The sequence below is a fragment of the Crassostrea angulata genome, chromosome 3, assembly GCF_025612915.1.
Source record: "Crassostrea angulata isolate pt1a10 chromosome 3, ASM2561291v2, whole genome shotgun sequence".
NCBI lineage: Eukaryota > Metazoa > Mollusca > Bivalvia > Ostreida > Ostreidae > Magallana > Magallana angulata.
In genome coordinates, this window is record NC_069113.1 from 33,036,813 (window position 1) to 33,048,559 (window position 11,747).

Below are 11,747 nucleotides of genomic sequence, written 5' to 3' on the forward strand. Positions count from 1 at the left end.
AAATGCTATATGTCAAATCACCTGGGTATTTCACAAATGGCTGGTGATGCACATGGATGCACATGATCATCTTTCCTCTCAAGGTGCGCTAGACGGGAGCAGCTTCCATTAGAATATTCCTGATCGACAAATTTGCTTCCACTAATGAGTTTGAACAATTTCAATAAATCGTTCATTTTTTTTTTCCATTTTAGAAAGCAAACGTTATTCCCCTAACCCCCCATCCCGCCAATTCTTTTTCCTATTTAACTTTTAATTTTGTGCACTTTTAGTAGAATGGTCAGTGTCTGAAATGCACACAATATCCCACCAGGTTGGTTACAATTTCTCAATAGGTTTTTAGACCCTTGGTAAATATTGACAATGTAAACAGAAACAGCCTAAAACTTTATGGGCTGTCATGAAGCCTTTGGATTGTTTTCCATTTCCCTATTGATCGGGGCCCCTCGCATGTTCCAACGTCTCGAGTGTTTGCATATGAAACAAGTCAACAATACCGAGTTGATATTAGAAAAAAGGCTTCATCAGATATTAGCAATAAACTATTATCGATTCTCCATTATGGTTTCATTAAATAAAGCTATTGACCAAAACAAAACAAAAAGGGTAAACCTTGTTTTGAATTCCTTTGATAATTCAATATCTGTCTTGGTTCCGATTGGTAGATTTTTTTCCCCCCTTTGAAACATTGTATATAAGCGATACTTTTCTCGGTAATTTCCAAACACTTGTCTTTAAGTGCTAGTCACCCTTTAAAATGCATACCATGTCAGGCTATAAACTGACCTGTGTTGAAAATTGATCTCCATTTTTTGTTTCCCATTTTTATAGGAGCTGAATTGATTGAAAACAGTTCTTTCATGTTCAACAAATGTGCAGTAAAATTATTCTTCAGCAAATCTCTATAGTGAAGAGAGAAAAATCTTGACTGAATGAGAGAAAGAAAATAAGAGGATTTTTAAAAAGAAGTTTACTGGGTATACTGATTTTAAATAACTTGCAACTATACAAAAGAGTTTCCATGGAAACAGAACAGCAACACAAATCTCTGTCACTTGCAGTGAAATTAGGAGAGAGAGAGAGAGAGAAAAAAAAAAACTGACATTGATTTTTAAACTGTGTCTTGAAGACCCGAGATCAATTCTGAGTGTGTGTCAACCTAACACTGCAGAAGACTGCAGGAAACTTTTCAGAGTTGTTAAATATCGCTCCTATCTAGCTGCGTCTTTTTTCCCCGATCTTAGACAATGCTCAAGAATGCCATCGAGATCTTTTGCCTAGGCCATTGAAATCACAGCTCTGTCGGAACCTGTCAAGGCTTAAGTGTGTGTTTTCGCCCTTTTTTCTGTCAATTAATGGTGATTCGAAAATATTCGATCAATACGTGCAACTCTTCTTCAACAGAATAATTTTCCAATTTAACCCCCCCCCCCTCCACCTACACCCCCCAATCATCACAACACCTCGTGCGTACATGTCCAGTAAATTTAGCCTGGCCAAAACAACACTAGGGGAAAAAAGCTAGCAGTAGTTGAAAAGTAAATAAACAGTAACAGTGAAGAGTGAAAGTTGTATCAAACCTAGATCAACACGCCGCCTGCCCCAGCGATTCCTTCTCCTACCACTGGCACTAAGCCACTAGCTGGCCACTCATTACAGAGTTCAACACCAGAATTGTTTACTAAACATCTCCAATCACGTTAGCCATTTAGCCTACTGAATGAACGTGTAGTGTCTACTAGGCTAGCCAAGTCAAACAGGCTTATACAAGACAAGGGCACCTGTTGTCAATCACCACTGGCATCCAGGGAGCAGTTCTTGGAGTTATGAATGTCCAACAGAATTAATGACGGGCCCCCTTTTCCCCCAACAAATAGGATGCTATGTATATTTAACAACCCTATCTGTCTGCTTCAGAACCAACTTGAAACACAGCAAGGAGGATGGGGTTTACTAGAGAGATAGGATCCTTCAATTCGAGGTCAAACCACAAATACCTCTACACATCCAGAAAACTGAGTGACCTTTTTTAACAGGCTTCCCTGAAATGCTTTTTTGTCAAATTTAGTCCGGATTTTTTTTTCATTGTACCACTCCACAAGCTTCCCTCAGGATGTGAATCAATTAGCTATACGGAATTGTGGTCATGTGATAATGTGTCAATGATATATCCGACACTCGATCGGCAGTTCTCACAATAATATTCCTTCTTAAGTTTTAAACCATTTTAACTTTTTTCAATGTAAAAGTTTATGCAAAGTGTGTTTTATATGTTTATCTTTTCTTACAAGCTCTCTAGCTCTGTGTTTGGTGAAACACCTGCACAAGAAGGTAATATCAACGGCGGATTTAAGTAAACAGTGATAATTTACATGACACTGTAGCTATGCTTGACATATTCTTGATTGACGTAATTGTCTCCCCTTGAACAAGACTTCACACCCATGCCTGAAGAATTTGCTTGGGTTGAAGCAGACAAAAGATCAAAGTTCAATGAAGTAACCTTACCTGTTTGTGCATTTCAACATTGAGACCGTAGGACATCTCATAGTACTGTAAAAGAAAAAAACATTAATAAGAAATAAATTAATTTATTCACAAAGTGGAGAGAGAAAAAATCTCTGCCTAATTTTCAGTTATTTATCCTTTGAGGAAAAAAAAACCCATATTTTTTTATGTCAGTTAATTGTAGTAAAAATGTGCACATTAATTTGGCAGCTTTTTTCGAGAGAGAATTAGCATATCTAATCTCTACACATGGGTTTCATAGACGCCCACTGCTCTTAGGGTTTATCAAAGGTAAAAAAAAAAACATCTGAAGGTGGCGGGCAGGTGAAATACTTATCTAGCCCTGCTATTACTTATAATTGCATTACATGCCTGCTTTCCTCTATAGACAGGGGGAGGGTACTAGGACTTGGCCATGCATGACGTTAAATGTACATCCCCTTTGGAGTCTTGTGGTTGTTTTGACACCGAGTTGCATAATGGCTGATTAATAAGCTGTCTGACCATTATGTTAATTACAGACAGGAGACCCCTGAGACTTGTGATAAAAATTTTAAAACTGACTGCTCCAGAGAAATTCAGATAAACACAGATAATGCCCCCCCCCCATTGGCCACAATGACCCAAGTTAATGTCAACCAATCAAAAGCAACAAATACCAGATGGAAGAAAGATAAATAAATGAACTTTACCAATTTGGTAATAAGCCTTATTTATAACTTTATAATGTCATAATGAACATTTCATTAGTTTCAGAATTTGTCACATTCTGGTCCTCAAAGTCATGATGATATATCCGTATGAGGTCTATCAAGTTACAGGTTTTTTAAAATCAATTAACAAAATATTTCTGCAAATCTGAGGCTTACAACATCAATGAGGACTTGTAGACTTTTAAATAACGCGACAAGTTCTAAAATTACAGTTAAAATGAGGGCCCTTCACATATATGGTAATTATACCATTGTGTTCGGATGGGTGCACGCATCGCCAACTTTTAAGGGTTGATAACTGGCAATTGAAATACTTTTCATACAAAATGTTCAAGTCAAGTAAACACAGAAAATCCCCTTCTATGAATAATGGAGAATTTGGCTGAGAATTTATATTTTATGTGCGTCTGTATTCTTGAGTTACATTGTTGGTGATGGTATTCACACAGAATACCACTTTCGCGTACTACAAGTTACCTGTGTGTGCAAATTACATGCTTATTGATCACAGGTAAATATGTTCATTACATTTGGTCACGCTTGAAATGGTGTTCACTTACCATGACATAGTGTCTTTGCATTTCTGTTTTCTCTTGGGCTAATTTTTCACACTCCATTTTTAAACTGTTAAAGAGAACGAGGAAATCAATTTTTGGCCGCACAAAACAACAGCTCACCATTCTAATTGTCAATTCAAAAAAAAAATATAGGCCTATAATAATCAGATGCAATCGACGCCTGAAACGTGATCTGTGAATAATATTGACTTTTCTTTTATCAAAATCAGGGGCAATGAAAAATGAAGGAGGTAAAAAAAACTGCATTTGGTGAGCGCAGCCTTACGTACGTGTGGTACTGTGCTTGAAGAAAACTGAATTCTTCTTTGATTCTATCACACGATTCAGCAACAGTGAACTTAAAAGGCTGGCTTGGCTGATGTGGAGCCTGAAATATAATAGAATACAGAAACAAACTCCACGTGTTGTTGTTGAAAAGAAATGTGTGTTAACATGAGAAATTCACACATGACCCCCTTCCTAGTAAAAGATATCGGCGAGCACTCAAGCGTGCTTTAACGGTACAGAGAAAAAGAGGCATTCTCATTTCATTTTTTTTTCTTCCTTTTTTCACAGAACGTGAATATTTTCGAGTTTGTGTTTGTTGTTAAGATTTTGGCGCGCGTGAGAACGCGAGACTTACCGGGTGCCTGTTTGGATACATCCTGGAGATGTGTGTTCGAGTCACCTAAATTCCAGGAAAACTTTAGATAAATAGACACACTGTAGAACTTTCACACGCCGCACAAAGAACTATTCCTGAGATATATAGACATTCACATCCCTGATACTGGCGGTCGAAGTATTCCCCTACATTAAATCATCGATCTCGCCATGAAACGAACTCCCTACAGAATTTTTACATCCCCTAAAACGGCACAATAATGACGTATTGACCAATTATAAATATCCATACACAATAGGTATCAGAACACACGTGCACTAGACATAGATAACGCTCTAATAAGCGTCCAAATAAACAAATACTTGCAATTAAAAGTTTACAATCCAAAACGAACGTCTAAGATTCGTGTGAACGCCTTGTAAAATACCACACACATATACACACGTTTCGACTGCCGGTAACAAAGCAGACTGTAGTAGAGCTAGCCATATTTGGAGCATACTGATTGGTCAGATCAACAGCTGTTTATCAGCTCTAAACCCACGTGGGTTTATCATTTATGCACACTCTCTTCAGGCTTCTACCCAATCAGAGTCTTTCGTTTGCAGAGCTGCCTAATAAAAATTCAAAAAGTGTGAATATCAATGAAGTAAGTGTGCATATATTAAGAATTGTGTGAATAATAAGTAGAAATTGGTGAATAATGATATTTTAAGGCGGAGCAAATTCATGTCACTCAAGAAAAATCATTTAATGGACCAATCCGTGTCAATTCAGCTTAAAATTCTTTTAAAAGCAACCTAAAGATTTAAAAATTATGATTTACAAAGGGAAGATTTTAATAATTTATTTCAAAATTTTAGAAAAGGACTTTTTTGCGGAAATATTTATCATGTATTTCATAGCAATAAGTTCATCCTTTCCTTGTTGATATTTCACCAAGATAGAGAGAGATAGAGAGAGAGAGAGAGAAAAGCAGACAGACAGACAAGACAGACAGACAGACAGACAGACAGACAGACAGAGTTTGTGTATTTTTATTAAAACATACTACACTCGACTTTAGCAAGCAAGATATGATAACTGAACTTTCCATGTTCATCATTTGCGTGTTAAATATCATATATGATATGAACGCAGTATAATCATTATTTTTACCATTTGTATTTTATTTCATAATTAATTTGTTTGTTTGCAAACTCTCTTCCTAATTTGAATCTTCTCATAGATCAAAGAATTAAAGAAAGAAAGAAGAAGAAATAAATCTATCTAAATCTAAATCGATTGCTTTCAATTCAAGCAATCACCCCCTTTTTAATATATGAAATTACAGCCGCAAACAAGAATTCATATTCATATTGTCTACATGGCCGGGTTTTTTTTTTTATATAGTATACTTTACAATTAATTTAGTGATATCTCCCTTTGTAATAAAGAACCTTTTAATCAAAATGACCGCCAGGTTTTCTTTGGCATTAATATTCAGATGTTTTGACACGGATTACCTTTAAAAACGATAGACAGATATTCAATAACAATAATATTTAAGCTATTTTGCTGTCCACTTGTCTATTTCAAATCCACTAAGCATAAGTAAGTCACATGCAATAACCATACAGATGCATGATATAAACTTCTATATACTCAAGGTCCGAAAAAATCCCAATAATTTTCGTGTTATGATCCATAGTTTAAACACGTCCATAAAATATAAATGTTAAAGTCAAATACGTTGCCCTTCCGAAGAATATTTCCCAGACCCACCCCCTTCCAAACCCTTCCGTAGGACAATTACAGATATTTATGCTCTAAGATCGAAGATAAGGAGGATAATTTGATTTCGATTTTATATCCGTAAAGCCATTCTGCTTTTTGTGCACTTAAACCTTCATAACTTCTCTTTTTTTTTTAAAATAAAAACTTTATATTTGGCGGCCTTTAAGGTCAGGGTTAGTTTTATACCCATCACTCATTAAGTTTGAGGTCAATGTTAATTTAATTTGAATGATGAAAACATAAAAGTTAAAACTTTAGAAAAATTATGCGTCACAGACGTCACAGAAATTTTCAGTCCTTTTCAAAATACATGTACTTGCAAAAAACAAAAACAAAGAAACAAAAAAACCACCAGTTAAAAGTCGAAAGATTCGAAAAACAAACAACCAAAAACCTCAATAATGTTTAAAGTTTATTGGAAAAGTTAAATTATCCCAATCCAACATTTTCAAAACAATTGGCAAAAAAAATCCCGAATATTTTCACAAGGATTAATTACCGGATTATTTCGCGTTTTCCTGTAGAGTTCCTGTTCAGTTAGTTTCCGTGGATCCTTGTTCAATGGCACGTTGTAAATCAAATTTTGGAAAATCTCATGGGAATTAATTCTTTGTTGTTCCTTCTTGTGACTAACCGCATCCAGCATTATCATTTGTTACTTCCGCGCAGGGCCATCTAATTTTGGCGGGTTTTTTTTTTTATTTAGGTCAAGTGAGATCTACCGGACATCTTTTAAGAGGAATGGATGCTTGTGACCATTTATTTTTACTCTTTTAATCTCCTTGATAAGAAGAGCTAAAAAAAAAAATCAGATTCTAATGCTAAAATATATGATTTTTTTCGATGCTAAAATGTCGTTCACTGATTTATATATATATATATATATATATATATATATATATATATATATATATATATATATATATATATATATATATATATATATATATATAATTTGATAAAATAAAATTAGGTATAAATGACATAAATTTAAGTTTTAGTTTAGTTTCTATATCTTAATATTCAATGTAGATCAGATGGGTGTTTCCTGACCACCCAGCCTCCGAAATTTACGACTACCCTAGGGGATTTACCAATTGATTTATACCACCGCATCCCACCGGATTTTTGTTTTAGATTCTCTTGTATACCAAAAACGAACAATTTCCTTTAAAATGTTTGACATAATTTTTTTATATCTTTTTAATGCAACTTATAAATAATTACAAATATTTTTTATAGACTCAGCTACACTACACGCAGTTCTGGTATAATTCGCAGCAATGAAAATTTGGTGATGAAATAATAATTTGATTTTTTTTTTAAGTGCAGCTACGATGAAAAGAGAGGAAGAATGACAGAAATAAGGAAAATATTGTTATTCCAATTGATAGAAGAAACACAATTAAAATCGATTCAATTTTTAATAAGTTCCGTTTGTCATTAATTAAAAGTGGTTAACATCTGTTAAAAATTGACCGATTTGAAAAAGAAGAACAAAATTAACTAGTTTAAAAAATGCTGGATTTAAATTATAGTTTATTTGATTCCCCCTTTAATCCAATAAATAACGAACTTTCTCCCAATTTCAAATATATCTTCGTTGATAAGAACTATATGCTTTATGTTTGGTTTTCTTTGAATTTAAAACAATATTAAATTTTGCAATTGAAATCGCAATTGAAATCAATTTGCAATCGTCATTTATATTTGCATTCGTTGATACTTAATATCCTTCAATGTAAGAGTAACATCCGGAATGCTTAAAGTTGTAAAGTTTTAAGCATACTTATACATATGTTCCATTTAAGATTTTTCTCTCATAATTCAAAGTACTCCAAACTATAGGCTATACATGTATTTAAAGTAACAAAACACGGACCTGAATTCCTTAGTTTCACATATATAAGGTATACATGTAAATCCAGTTACAAAGATTTACTTTTCACTATCCGCCCATAGAAATAAAAACAATACATCTATTAAATTCCTTAATAACATTTATAATTAAGGGTATAGAACAAATGTCATTGTTAACAATTCCCCTCTAGATTGATGTATAAATCCAACAAGGCCTGCAACTTGCCGACATTGTATGCTTCTGATCTCGGTCGAAAAAGACTAAGGTTTCAAACTAAACGCAAATTTCAAAAGATATTTTTATGGGTTTTTTAACAGTTAACATTCATATAAATAGTTATGAAGTCTAAAATATGAAGCAAACTTTGCATGAAGCAAACTTTGGCCGACTTCCTAAGCCGAGTTGCGGGTCTTGTTGCTTTCAGGAATGAACATATATATCTTTAACCAAAGATTCACTGACTTGTTTAAATATTAGTATATTTAAGGTTTTAAACTAAACTGTGGACATATTCCTCATTAAGAACTAAGATTATTAATGTCAAATGTTAAATCCAGTTTGTCTAGACTGATCTCAACATAAAGGTTAATATTGTCCATCAACATCTTCCTAAGTCATCGTCTGATCCGCTTCGCTCTACATAAATGTAGACCGGAGCTCGAGCGGATCAGAAACCCTGACTTTGGAAGATGGTCCATCTAAGAAGTCGAGCATATTGGTGTAGAATCCTTTGTTCTATGAAAGCTACGTCACAAAGATGTCATAATTCGTTAATTAGCACATCTAAAATTATTTTTACAATAATTTATTTTTTCACTTTTAAGATAAATTTATTTTAGTATATTGTTGAACATTTTGTATTGCATTTACGATAAAAAGAATGTTTGAACATATACATAGAGATCTTAAATCATTTATAAGAGTTAAACTTACATGTACAGTTAAATCTCGATATATCTCGACTACATTTACTTGACAGCTTATTATATTGTGAAAACGAACAGCGGGCACCGAGAGAAATTTAGTGTACACTGGCTCGGCTGAAAACTGAAATCCCATCCACAAAACATTGAATTAAAATCTGTATTGATATTATAATTCATTACAGAATGAAAACTGCAGTCCCATCCCAATACCTTGAATTAAAATCTGTATTTATATTGATATTAATACATCGACAAAGTTTCTTTGTGTTAGACAATATATATGACCCCCCCCCCCCCTGTAGCTACATGTACATTGTTCTAACGTCATTGTATTTCTTCATTTTCGACCAGAAAATCATAGTGGCAAACTTGAAGATATCCCGAGGCCACTATATGCGTACACGAACGAGAGAGAGAGAGAGAGAGAGAGAGAGAGAGAGAGAGAGAGAGAGAGAGAGAGAGAGAGAGAGAGAGAGTAACAGGCTGGGACTTCAATATAAGCTCTAGAAAAATGTACAAATACGTTGTTTAAGTATATTGGATTAGTGCATACCATCTTTTACAAACCAACCTTGTTAAAATACAATAGTTTTTATTTGGTTTTTTTTTTAAATAAATGTGCCCATATTCGTACAATAGAAATGGGCCTATTATATTAACCTCGTTTGTCTAGATTGACCCCAATACAATGTTTATAGATTTAATTTGCCAAACAAAGTGAAATGTCTTAGATTGACATTTATTTTATTATCATATTCAATGACATTTATGTCAGAAACATGTCATCATATGTTTGAACAAATTATCGTGTTTAACTATAGGTGAAATATTAATCTATATATTTTAGTATATTTTTAAGACTTATGTACTATTATGTACTATTTACAGTAAAAAAAAATGTTTGGACATGCGTTAATGGAGATCTTCAATCAAAAATTAAAAGAGCTTTTTTAAGGAATATTCTGAAGTCAATAGTATTAAAAGTAGATCAATGACCTAGTTAATAAGACTTCAATAAAAGGCTTAAAATGTATCATAGGTGGATTTATGTAAAACCTTGATTGAGGAAGTCATCATTAATTGTCATTACGAACTTTAAACAGGTTAGTACAGACCTAATTCCCTTTCTCTCTTGTTTATAGATAGAATTTACAGTGCACAGAAGATATAAATCGAATACGAGTGCATTGTAAAATCTATCAAAAAGACTATCAAATCAACAAAATATTCCTGTGTATATAATCATACGCGCTATGTTAATTTGTCCCGTTTGTGCTTATAGTATGCCTTAATTGCAATACATATATTGGGATGTACGCTGTTTCTTTTTTTATGCACGATAGATAACAAAGAGAAATAACGTCGATTTAATGAATCGAAAGTCGAGCATCTTGGATATGGGAATATAATATACAAAACTATTACTTCTTCATTCCTATTAGTGAAATTGATTTTGGTTTCACACATTTTCACACATCTTACATTAGTTGATGTTTTGTTAAATTTGGGTCACGTGATTTTAATTTGTGCCTAAGATTAGTAACAATGGAATTGAGGAGGCAAGAAAAAAATTGAGTTAATTTTGTTAATAGTTTAAGTTAAATTTGCACTAAGAAATATGGTTTATCGATTAAAGGACACGTGGACAAAGGATATGAATATACAGGAAGAGAGCGTCATAAGTTTTGGAATTTGTGCCCAATCCAATTGTGTTTAAGCAATGAATTATGTTCAAACCAAAGAATACATGCACCTAATGCAAACAATTTCGGTTTGGGAAGACAACGAGTTCTTCAGACAGACTGATTTTCCACGTTGCACTATTCAATCCCCCTCATAAAACGTGTGCGAACTGCAATCTGTCATAATTTGAAAAGCTTTTGAGGAGCAAAAATTTGGGCATCTTCTGATCGGCGATAAACTTAACCTAGCTGTTGAGGTACTTGACGCGATTCCCGAAAAGTCTGCATCTGACAGTGCTTGGGATTTAGTGGTGGGCTGCAACATTGACAGGATCCTGTTTACAATATTATTAATACGGTTGTGTGGGGTTTGTTTGTGACCGGGGGAGCTAGGGGCATCTTCGCTAACCAAAGGTTTCTAAGCGGTGCGGATCAGAAACTCTGGCCAAGCGAAGAGGGGGGAGGGGGTGCATGGTTTTTATCATCATTTACGGTATAATTAAGTATTTCTATGTTCCCGTTTCCATCACTGGTAATTTCATAATTCGATATTCAAGAATACACTATGATCAAACTACATCTATTCACTAGAATGAAAAAAGTCCAAGAACCGCCCCTCCGATGATTCTAGTTGAACGACCCGGCTAAAAAAAGTCTACTGCATGGAATTTTATATCGAAAACAACATGAGAGTACCCGGATAGTAACGTTGGAAATTTGGCGAAGTGCTTCGAGGACTTCCGAATAGATGTCAGATAATTTTATTATTAAAACCCGTATAAGACATTTCTTTCACTCTTCTCCCATTGGAAGGGGAGACATAATCATAAGAAATGAAGGGGACAAGAAATTTGGACAACCTTTATTGCTGGAGCACTAGTATATTATAGACAGCTGTTACTTGTTGGTTCATTCAAAATTGTTTAAGCAAAAAACATCCAGAAGCTTTTGACTCTAATGTTGATTGTATAAATACATATATACAATGGCTTTTCTATAAACAATCATGACTCCTTGCATATATATACGTATATAAATGAATCATATATACACTGTATCTTAAAAACCAAATCATAGTCTGATAGAGTAAAGAAAATTT

General features: G+C 33.9%; 1 protein-coding gene across 6 annotated transcripts in view; it reads right to left on the minus strand.

Moving 5' to 3' along the window:
- The window catches only part of LOC128175591 (transducin-like enhancer protein 4), a 29,927-nt gene extending 25,044 nt beyond the window's left edge, over positions 1 to 4,883 (minus strand). For 4 of the 6 annotated variants that reach the window (XM_052841344.1, XM_052841346.1, XM_052841345.1 and 1 more), the window contains exons 1-4: positions 4,422 to 4,883; positions 4,069 to 4,166; positions 3,782 to 3,845; positions 2,509 to 2,553 (exon numbers count right to left, since the gene is read on the minus strand). In XM_052841344.1, the coding sequence (XP_052697304.1) occupies positions 2,509 to 2,553; positions 3,782 to 3,845; positions 4,069 to 4,166; positions 4,422 to 4,442 (228 nt within the window). In that variant the 5' untranslated portion in view covers positions 4,443 to 4,883. Of the gene's footprint in view, positions 1 to 1,580; positions 2,439 to 2,508; positions 2,554 to 3,781; positions 3,846 to 4,068; positions 4,167 to 4,421 lie in introns of those variants that run through there. The other 2 variants (XM_052841347.1, XM_052841348.1) reach the window with 2 other exon arrangements.
- Positions 4,884 to 11,747: the final 6,864 nt, after the last annotated feature.